This window comes from Melanostigma gelatinosum (assembly GCF_949748355.1).
Source record: "Melanostigma gelatinosum genome assembly, chromosome: 19".
In the NCBI taxonomy this organism is placed as follows: Eukaryota; Metazoa; Chordata; class Actinopteri; order Perciformes; family Zoarcidae; genus Melanostigma; species Melanostigma gelatinosum.
In genome coordinates this window covers 13137841-13148799 of record NC_136652.1, presented here as the reverse complement: position 1 = coordinate 13148799, position 10959 = coordinate 13137841, and the positions used below count along the sequence as shown (strand labels likewise).

The 10959-nt window shown below is 41.5% G+C and overlaps 2 protein-coding genes across 6 annotated transcripts; both read left to right on the top strand.

Annotated features, from left to right (window-relative positions):
* Positions 1-421: 421 nt before the first annotated feature.
* paplnb (papilin b, proteoglycan-like sulfated glycoprotein) lies at positions 422-7272 on the top strand. 5 transcript variants are annotated; one of them, XM_079291456.1, is made up of 10 exons: positions 422-541; positions 2702-3737; positions 4263-4323; positions 4429-4531; positions 4813-4943; positions 5103-5420; positions 5556-5732; positions 5838-5988; positions 6081-6151; positions 6693-7272. In XM_079291456.1, exons 6-9 carry the CDS (start codon positions 5124-5126, stop codon positions 6113-6115), a joined length of 660 nt encoding a protein of 219 aa, XP_079147582.1. In that variant the 5' UTR covers positions 422-541; positions 2702-3737; positions 4263-4323; positions 4429-4531; positions 4813-4943; positions 5103-5123; the 3' UTR covers positions 6116-6151; positions 6693-7272. The 5 variants fall into 5 exon arrangements, with proteins under 5 accessions (XP_079147582.1, XP_079147579.1, XP_079147583.1 ...); XM_079291455.1 differs by adding an exon at positions 1992-2602 and having other exon boundaries at positions 444-541; positions 2702-4323; XM_079291453.1 differs by having other exon boundaries at positions 2702-4323.
* Positions 7273-7878: 606 nt separating this feature from the next.
* On the top strand, positions 7879-10087 carry erh (ERH mRNA splicing and mitosis factor). The gene is made up of 4 exons (XM_079291418.1): positions 7879-8005; positions 8434-8521; positions 9142-9262; positions 9357-10087. The coding sequence occupies exons 1-4, from the start codon at positions 8003-8005 to the stop codon at positions 9457-9459; spliced, it is 315 nt and encodes a 104-aa protein (XP_079147544.1). The 5' UTR covers positions 7879-8002; the 3' UTR covers positions 9460-10087.
* The last annotated feature ends 872 nt before the right edge of the window (positions 10088-10959 follow it).

Sequence of the window (10959 nt, the reverse complement as noted above, 5' to 3'; positions counted from 1 at the left end):
CGTATTGTATCCTATTCCATTTCAGTTCTCCGACATACTTGATCAATACTGAAGTTATCTCTTTAAAGCACTTCTCATCATGGAGGATCAGAGATGATGAGGGCTGTCAGACGTCGTAATGAATGTTTTTAAAACTGCGTCCTGTCTGCGGATGTGTCTCAGAGAACTGAATTTGAAAACACACTGAGCAAAAAGAATAAAGAGTTGAAATGTTACTACATTGGGGATCAATTTAAATTCCAAATCATCATATTCAATGTGAAATTGAACAATACAGATTATATTCCTTTTTTCTGGAGCATGTTCCCCTCAGTGGACATTTATTATCGAGGTGCTTCCTCTCACACGACTAAATGTTCGGAGTGAACTGCTGATAAGCAGCAGTCTGCCTAAAACAGCAACATCATGATCGTCGTCAGTAAGTGAAGATAGTTGCTGTAAGGAGGGCAGAGCCGCTGCGGATTCCTTCTTCACACACACTGTCTGATCTTCAAGCTGTTGAAACATCTTGGACGCTGACAGTAATTAACCACAGGACCAAGTAAGAGTTTCTTTTCTCATGTTATGCTTATTATACCTGCAAAACAAATGTATTTCTGTTCAATAGTCTACAACTTTACTGAATCCAAGTATCTGCAGCTTTTCATTGAACTCGCTCTGTTGTGCTGATTGTGTGTCGACTGCTATCAGTATACTGATGACTGATGACTCTTTATGCTTCTGCTTCCTTCTGCAATTCTCATGTTTAACCATGTTGTCGAGCTAACGCTTTGATATGGATGATCAAAAAGTCAGATATCCCTTACCACATTTGTTGGTATTGAAGCTATTGTTTTACCCTGTGGAACATGTAAAACAAATATAATTTCCTTTGCTTACTTAAAGGGGCAACAAAATAACTATTATTGGTATTGTCCTGTCTGTCTTTTACAATAATATAGTTATAATAATAATAACTTTGTTTATAATTGCAGGTACTTTATTGAAATGTTCCTCTGGGTGTGTTTATGATTCATGTTGATTCAGAATAATAACTCATGTTTACAGCACTGTATTAGAGCGTAGTCTTCCCCTAACACTGGCCCCCGGGAGCCAGTTGGTTTGTCTTGATAAGAAGTTGAAGGTGGTGATGTCACCATTTTGACTTCTTATCTCTACGGCCATTTAAAGGGCTGGTGCCTTTGCCGGCTCTTTGACTTGTTTTTAAACACATGGATTTTCGTCACCGCTTTCTCATTTCACTGTTTAATTCTACGAGGTGCCTGATGAAGTCTCTTTTGCAATATGCTGTTTGAGATGTTAGAGAATATGCTCATTAATACTCTGTCTTTGTATAAAATATTTTGAATTATATCTTCTGCAAAAAGTAAAAAACAGTTATTTATGATGGTATTTCTTGAGCATCAGTACAGTTTACTCAAATTTCAGGCAGATGAGCCTTAATAACATTGTTATACCATTGGCAAACCATTTCTAAGTGAATAACAGTAACCGTTAAACACTTCATTTACAGACACTTGAAATGTAAAAATAGGAAAGAGATTATAATGTGCGTGTGAGTGTGTGCGTGTCACGGCCACCCGCAGATGAGTTTACGAAGACGAGGGTTAATCTCGCTACTCAGACAGCCATGGCAGTGAATAGGCTCGGAGGAGGAAGAATCACGTAATCTGATGTCCCGCCTGCCGCTCAACCCCAGCCAGCAATGCTCTGGACTGGGTAGTGTGTGTTGCTCGGGATAACTTCCCTAAATGGATTACAGGACAGCATATATCAGTGAAAGGGCACCTGGACAGATAAACACACACACACACAGACACACACACACACACACACACACACACACTGTACGAGCAGGTGCACAACCAGAGATTAGTCAGAAGTGCGTTTTTCACCCCCTGCAAGGAGCTTAAAGTCAGCTAAGTGTCAGGATCCAGGATTCCCCTGTCTGTTGTGGTGTGCCATGTGCTCTGTTTGTCCTCTGCCTTCAGACACCTCCCAGGGCCGCACCCTTAATCGTGCACGGCTGAGGACACTCAAGCTGATCACCTCCTGCAGCCTGACACACCAGACTCAGGGCCCCTTAATGAGTAGCCTGCCACTATATAAACTCTGGTCCTGCAGTCTGGGAGTGTCAGGTCGTACCGTCTTCTCCCGCTGAAACCCCGTGGTTCCTCTGCCCGCCTTGTGTCTGTGGATTACACTCCGCTCCTCTGCCCTCCTTGTGTCTGTGGATTACACTTCGCCGCTCTGCCCTCCTTGTGTTTTGTGGATGCGCTCCGCCGCTCTGCTCTCGTTGTGGTCTACGGATTACACTCTGTCGACTCCAGTATCGAGCCACGGGACTTCACGCCGTCAACTCACCAGCCCTCCAGTGTCGAGCCACGGGACTCACACCGTCGATCTGTCAACTCTCCAGTGTCGAGCCACGGGACATCACACTGTCGATCTGCCACTCGGGTGTCGGACCACGGGCTCCACACCTGCACCCACCTGTCTATAAATAAAGCCTGTTTAACATTCACTTCTGTCTCCTGTGGTCTTGCGTTTGGGTCCTACCTGTGAACTCCCGTGACACTAAGAGAAACAAGAGGTGTTGGAGGTTTTGACATTTCTCTGCCTTTTCTCTCAACATTTGAATACTTTCTACCTTTTGACCTTTTACAGTCATTGCCAGCTAAAGTATTCCCTTTTCTTCCAGATATCTGTTTCTCTGAAGTCTGACTGGAGTATCAAGTGTCTGAGAGCTGCCACAACAGGAGGATGGCGTCAAAGGAGGACACAGAGTCTGAGGCCCAGGCTGAGGCTCCAGACAACCCCCAGGTCTGTACTCCGGACTCATCCGAGTTCGAGGTAAGCGCCGACCGGCTCGTGCAGCTGCTGAAGAGCACGGAGGCGCTGTTGTCGGACGTGGAGCAGCTGCGGGGCCACTGCAGCCACCACGCTACTGAGCTGATGCATGCGGCGGTGGACCTGAAGCAGCAGCAAGAGGAGCTGAAGGAGGGTTACTCTGAGTTGTCCAGAGAGATGCAGGAGATCATGGATGCAATGGAAGACCTCTTCAGCACCAAGAGTGCCTTCGAAGCCAAAGAGACGCAAGCACCGAAACTGAACCGGCAGCTCTGAGGCAAAGAAAGTGACGGACAGACTTTGTTTCTCCTCGAGGAGGGAGACAAAAATCGAGAGTGTGTTGTTTTGAATTTGGATGTGTGAGTCAAAATTTGGTTTGGATGGGCATGGAGGTGGGGTGAGATGCTGGGTTTTAATGAGATTCTTAAATGACATATAACATTTCTATTGTGCAAGGGATACTTTTTAGGTCTATATTTGACAACCGCATCCACTGAAAAGTAGTTTATAAAATGCATGGCTATGTATCGTTACTATTGGTGCCGTAAATATGTTCAAATGCATACAGCCTCAATAATACTCATAAAGTTGAATTAAAACCTTTCTGTCGTAGTTTTATAAATGAAACTTGAACATTATAAGCTTAACAAGGGTGCATCGCTTTCACACTATATCGTCAAGCTTCTGTCTTCAACACAAGTTATGACAGGCCTGTGCATGTCAACAAACTATTTACTATGACTTCTGCAGTCTCTTTTTTTCCTGCCCACCCTAAGAACACACACACACACACACACACACACTCAGTAGTTGTGCATCTTCTTTTGAAAATGAACATCTTGCAAGTCCTGGGTCTCCTACAGCTGCTGGCTGTACCTGCTTTCACTGTGAGTAGCTTTAACACTATTAATGTTATAACATTTGAATGCTAATGTCATCAATAAGTACTTTGGTACAGATGGAAATTGCAAAGAACTCTTAGCAGTATGTCCAAAATCTCAACAACCCCCTCCCCAGAAATGTATGCTCTCTGACACATGTGTCAGCATTAATGCTGTTTGTGTGCCATAAAGAGGGTTCGTGTGACGTCGAGGAGAAAGGTTTGTGGCTAAATGTCCCAGTTTGTATTTCGGTGTCTCCAGTGTGCTGTTAGTGTGTGTTAGTGGTTGGTGGTGGGCTATGATATGGCGTGTGAGAGAGCACTATGTGTTCCAGAGGCTGCGTTGTTTTCTTTGTCAGCTGACACGGCCAACCCATGACAACTGGGGAGAGGTTGGAGCCTATGGGACCTGCAGCCGCACCTGTGGCACGGGAGTGGCAATGAGAACCATATGATCTGCATAAATAAAGCCAAATGCATTCAACAAGAAAGAGAGATGCAAGTGAATGACATTCTTTCCTGTCTCTTACAGGACAGATGGAGGACATGACTGCATCGGCTCCTCTAAGTCCTTCCGGACCTGTAATACTCAAGTAATCATCCTATTTTTTGGCCTCTTAATAAATTCCACCCATCCATAACCGACACTAATGTTTCCTAAAATATGCCAACAGTCCATTATTTTGTTTTAATGGCAGGAATGTCCAGTTGGATCCCGGGACTTCAGGGAGGAGCAGTGCTCCCAGTTTGACAGAACAGACTTTCAGAGCAAAAGCCGCACATGTGTGCCTTTTTATGGAGGTATCCAACATCCACCTGAGTCTATGAAATGATACTTTAAAAAAAAGATTGGTGTTATATGTAGCCTCCATAACCAGAGGTGGGTTCATCAAGTTGTTAATTATAAGAATTACCTTCACACAATATACATAAATAGTGAGGCGCATCACAGTAAGTAACTTTGATTATCTTCTTTCTCTAACTCTCTGTATTGCGCTCTAGAAAAAACCCTGGTTCATCACAGTCAAACCACAGTGCAGATATTTTAGATCTCTTGATCGATATACTATGTGTTTCTGCAGCATCCAATCCATGTGAATTGAGCTGTGTCCCAAGAGGAGAGAACTTCTTCTACAGACACAGACCTGCAGTGGTGGATGGGACGCCATGCTATGTGGGCCGCACTGACATCTGTGTGGACGGCATCTGCAGGGTGGGAACACAACTGGGATCCATAATATTATGAGAAACTTTCAGAACTCTTATTCGTATCTGTAAAATATCATTGTCTATTTTTCCAAATTAGTAGCTATTATTTATATTCATATATTCGCAGTGGAATCGACAATAATTTCTCTCTCTCTCTCTCCAGATACTGGTCCATGGAGATTTTATGGGCTTGGATGAAGATGCTAATTCCGTACACTCTGCTGCTGTCGTTGCTGTTGCTCCTCACCCACGGGAGACACTCACATACATCTACAAAACCGGTGTCTATGGCCAGTGCTCTGCCTCCTGCGATGGAGGCATGCAGTATCGCAGCTTGGAGTGTTGGGTTCAGGACCCAGCAAACCCCCGTGTGGTGGAAGAGTCTCACTGCATCACCCGGCGCCTGCAGAGGCCACACAGCCAGCAGGCCTGCAACATGAATCCATGTGCTGCCGAGTACAGTGTCTCCAGCTTCAGTGTGGTATGTATCTCACACGTTTGACCATCACACAGACAGGCAATGACATACTGTTTCTGGCTACAGAATAGGAAGAAGTTAAATGCAAAAAATGTATCCTAATAAGTGTATAACTCAATGTTCACTTTTGCTGGTCAGTGCTCGGTGACTTGTGGGGAAGGCCAGCAGACGAGGGAGGTGAACTGTGTGGGGTCGAGAGGTGAACGTGTGGCTGACCATGCCTGTAGTGGACTGGCAAGACCCCCTTCTGTCCAGGCCTGCCGCAGACCTGCCTGTTACACACACATCACCTGGCATGTGACTGACGACGGACTGGTAGGTGAAATTGAACAAAACAAAAAGAAGAAAAAAAGAAGAAAAAAAGCTTTTGTCTTTCCTTTCTCTGCATATTATTTACCCTCTTATGTCTTGTCTCTGCAGTGCACCAGAAGCTGCAGTGGTGGTGTGAGGGAGAGGAGAGTGGGCTGTTTTGATACGGATTTGAACCCCTTCCCAGAGGCCCAGTGTGGAACAGCTACCAAACCTCTCTCTGTGGAAACATGCAACTCACAGCCCTGTCCCAGGGCACAAAGTGAGCCGCATCTGAGCCAATCAACTCCTTTGGTTTGATTATCTGTGCTTGTTTGTGTTTAACCAATGTACTTTACATTTTGTGGTCCCAAGTTTACAGGACCCAAGGGCACATGAGAGCACCATGAGAGGATTTGTACTCCATGTTCCAGAAGACCCTTCAGGTATGTAGAGCAAGTCATATTTACATTCTAAAAAAAAGGATTTGGAAGGGCTGGATGTCCCGAGTACCTGACAGCTGTGGTAGGAATCACATCCGTGATAATGTGGATCTATTAAAGGGACACCTCACTGATTTTACAAATTAAAAGTTTCGTCTTTATGGAAAGTCCTACTCATCCATGTACAAATAGTTGTGTAGGGTATTCTTTGGCTCTGGAGAGGCTTTGGCAAGTCTGAGAAAGCCATCAGGGTTATTACACATTTATGACAGAACACCTGACGTTCAAATAGAGAGTTTTGAGTTTGAAACTATAGGCGTTCACTAAGCAGGGAGGGTCTAGTGATATGGATCTGGATATGTTGGCATGTGTTGCAAGTTTTGAAAATTGTGATTTTAATCATGTCACTGTACCTCATTTTTAAACAAGAACTGACCCTATATAGTCCCTGCTACACACACCAGCACACACATACAGTATATATGTAAATTGACTGGCTATACAGTACAATTTATCTCTCTCTCTCTCTGTCCTTTTCCCTAAGCAACACACACCACCTTCTGCCCCTCAACCCTCTGGTAATGTGTGCTCCATGCCTCGTGATGAGGGCCCCTGCGATACTTGGAAGGTCCGCTTCTACTTTGACTCTGGCACAGGCAAATGTACTGCGTTCTGGTATGGAAGCTGCCAGGGCAATGCTAATAACTTTGTGACACTGGAAGCATGCCAGAGAGAGTGTGGGGATGTGGTGATGACGGAGCCCCCACCTGCATCGCGCAGAGGGACCCCAATGAGAGGGGCACAAAGCGGTGCTTTGAGGGCAAGGGCATGACCATGCTCACCAATAATAAGAGTCCCGCCTCTATGAAGCTAATCACGGGATATTTACATGTATGATATTCACAAATATGTTTTCTAAAACTTACCACATCCTACCTTTCATTTAAACATCAGATGTTGCATTAAATTATCTAGATTGTCTCACATTATAACTAACATGAACCCAGGACATGGTTCTGATTTTGTTATTGTTTTGAGCTTTGTATTTTGTTTGTGATGCTTAGTATATTTTGCCTTTTAGATGAGGACTACAATAAAATAATGTCATTGTGATTATAAATCAAATCATAAACCATAAAAAAATTGGTTTTCTCTTGTCTCCACCTCTTGAAATGTCTCTAAAAATGCACATGACTTTAATTTGACCATCTTTTTAAGAAACTATCAGTCAGTTTTTACAAAGCAAAATACAATGGTGTGATCATATAACATGCTACTCATTTACTCAAGCACTGTGGTTAAATTCAGTCGTTTTTTCTTTCTTTTATACTTCTGCTTAACACGACTAAAGAACAGCATCGGCCAGTTACAACACTGAAATAGTACACATTGATGCATCAACAATAATAATACACTAATAAAATGTGCAATATAATGTATATGGAATACTTTTGCCAATCATTAAGAAGGCCTAAATAAGATTTTAATGAAAGACTTTTACTTCATAATAATTAAATAATAATTAAATAGTAATTGAGTATTTCCATCTAAGGAATTGAAACTTGTACCTGAGTAAAGGATATAAATGCTTTTCCCACCAAATACATGAATAATCATTATGAAAAGTCACATTGATTCTGTATTTTTAAAATCTGACTTTTATTTTGAAACTAAAACTTTATCTTGAACGCACCTCAGTTCTCAACCGGAAATATCTTAATTCATTTCCTCTGAATATTTTCCCCCAAACAGTTAGTTTAGCTAGATTACACGGAGAATTGAGAAGCATTAAACACTGTGTTTTTTCAGTTTTGCAGGTCCTTTATACAGACAGGGTCTGCAGTCAGCCTGAACATGGTAAGAGTATTCTGTTTTACGCTTTAAGAGGTGAAAATACGCTGTAGTATCTCTATTAGCTGTTAGCTCCTGTTAATCTATCATAGCTAGCTAAGCTAACGCTACGTGGGTAACGTTAACTCTTGTCGAATTTCTTCTGTTGCTGTTAACACGTATTTTAATGCTTCATTTAAGTTAGTAATTTCCGTTTGTTAACTTAAATGTGGATGAAGTAATGTATGCGGGGTATTTAGTCAAAGATGACCGTCAGTTATTGCGTTGAAGTTACAGTCAGACAAAACAACCGACCTCCCTCTCCTGTTTGAGAAGGTTCCTCGTGTTGAATCAGAGCTAAATATATAGCTGCGCCTCGATCATTTAGGTGGTGTGGAGAAATATAATGAGCTGACATTATTGTGTGTATTTAATGTTATTAATTGTCTTTACAGTCGCACACAATTTTGCTTGTCCAACCCACCAAGAGACCCGAGGGCCGCACTTATGCCGACTATGAGTCAGTGAATGAATGTATGGAAGGTAAGTGTTCACTAACAACACACGGTGCTGTCTTTACCTTTGGTTCATTCATTGTAGTCTAAACCCATATTCTGTTAGCACCATTAGGAACATTACATTTACATTTCAATAATATTCCTCATTGAGGCCAATTAAATCATTTTATTTGGCTCCCTTTCATCATTTTGAGGGTAAGATCACTAAATATCTTGCGTATGTCTCAGTCAAAACATATTGAAGACTATTTACAGTTTAGGATCTTTTTTACAATATTGCTCATTGAGGCCAATTAAATAATTCAATTTGGCTCTCTCATCATCTTTACAGTTTAGGATATGTTAGATGCAGCGTGAATGCATTTAATCTGTATTAAAATAGTAAAAGTTCATATGGTTTTACATTTATTTTGTAATTTCTTGGTTATTGAATGGTAAGTGTACTGTACATGTTGTAATTAACAATACACTGGAGTTGAACCTATATTTCCGTAATAGTTTTTCAATTATATTTCTCCTTTTCATTCTACATTGTTAAACTAAGTTTATTATTACATGTAGCATTTTAGCCTTTTTTTCCCTTTTGATGCACACTTCTGGAAATAGCTTTGCTTCCATTCAGCATGTCTTGCACCTTTCTTCTAGGTGTTTGCAAAATGTATGAAGAGCATCTTAAGAGGATGAATCCAAACAGTCCCTCCATCACTTATGACATCAGTCAGTTGTTTGACTTTATTGACGACTTGGCAGATCTGAGCTGTCTTGTGTAAGTATGATTTAGCTTATCAATTTGAATGAAAGCCATTGAGTGTATATTGATTTTTACTGACGTAAAAATATCATAATTATTGTGTGTACAGGTACAGAGCTGACACTCAAACATACCAGCCGTACAACAAAGACTGGATCAAGGAGAAGATATATGTCCTTCTGCGGCGTCAGGCTCAGCAGGCAGCAAAGTAAAGGCATCTGTGTGGAGTTGTCCGGCTACACTTGGAAGGAGTTTATACTGCACTGTATTTCCACAGCATCTGGAAGGTCTTTGTATACGGACAACGTTGTCAGTTTGACATGGGGAGGGTTTACATATACTGTACATGGGGAAAATGAAGGGGTTTGAAAACTGGGGAAAAGAAATGTAAGGCTTTATGTAGAAATGGAGTCCTGCTCTGCAGCATGCATAGCTGCAAGAAATAACACATTGACAGTACATTCGTGCTTGGCGAAATGCTCCACGGGCTAGGTGAAAATGTTTTTTTGTTAAATGTTCAGTAGTGTGCTTTCAGTTTTCCTAAAAGTTATGTGGGTTTCTTTTGTTTTGTTACATTTACAGTTGGATTTGAACATGCTGTGGATTTTGAATGCAGATGCTTAATTTTTGAATGACCTAAATGCCTGCAGACTGACCAACCCATCAATGTAACAGATCCCAGAAGATTTATTTTCCATATTCTATCTATTGTTCTATTGCCACTATATCCTACCATCATGTAAAATGTTGTTTTTTACATTTTGTTTTGCGTAGTATCTGATTTCAACTCTCCACTTTCTGTATTCTTTGATTTCAACAAAATAAACTATTGTTTTCTGAGTTGTCTGCCCTCTGGAATTTCAATACAACTGTTCGCACAGTGAGGAAAACATTGTTTATTCAGAGTCTCTGTATAGAAATTACAGGTTGACAAGGATCTACATGTGGATAAATTTATATGTCAAATGGCTCCACTACTGGTTGAATATTATGAGTGGCTGCATGGTAAGTTATATGAAAGGTAAAGAGCAGATCATGTTGGATATTCTTTGAGCCTCTCGAGTCATTTCTGCTTATTCAGTGTGGCTTTGTGGCACAAGGCAGTAAAACTGCCTGAAGAGAACTAAAAAACACTTACATTTGGGCCCATATTGACTAGCTGTACATTAACGTAGAAACATGATTCCAAGTTTAAAACGTAGACAAAACGCTGCACTTTATTGAGCCAAAGGGACATTTTGATAGCTAGCAGAGTTTTCATGAAGTCACAGATTAAGTTTCAGGAAAATTTTGGGTTTGTTTCAGATTTTATAATGGGTGTGTATTGCGCGGCTCGTTTAGAGTGAGAGCATAACCGTAAGAGTGGAGCGGAGCAGGAAAATATTCTGTGATTTTTCCAAACAAATTGCTCTAGCTCCCACAATGTTTACTCTTTATACACCATTTTTGGCCAAACAGCTTGGAAATGTTGTGCAGAATGAATTATAACTGGAATGCTTGTGATGAAGCCTCTCATTTTAGTGTCAAACATTATGATTATGTCTCCTCTCTCACCCACCCAGTCCCACCCTTTCAAAATAAAAGCCCCACAAATACAAAATTCAATCGAAGAGTATGAATCTAAAATGCAGAAAAGAGAGTAGCGCTATGTCAATTGAACCTGAATGACACTATATATTGCGATTTCTTCGGGCAGTAGAAGCCACACTGTC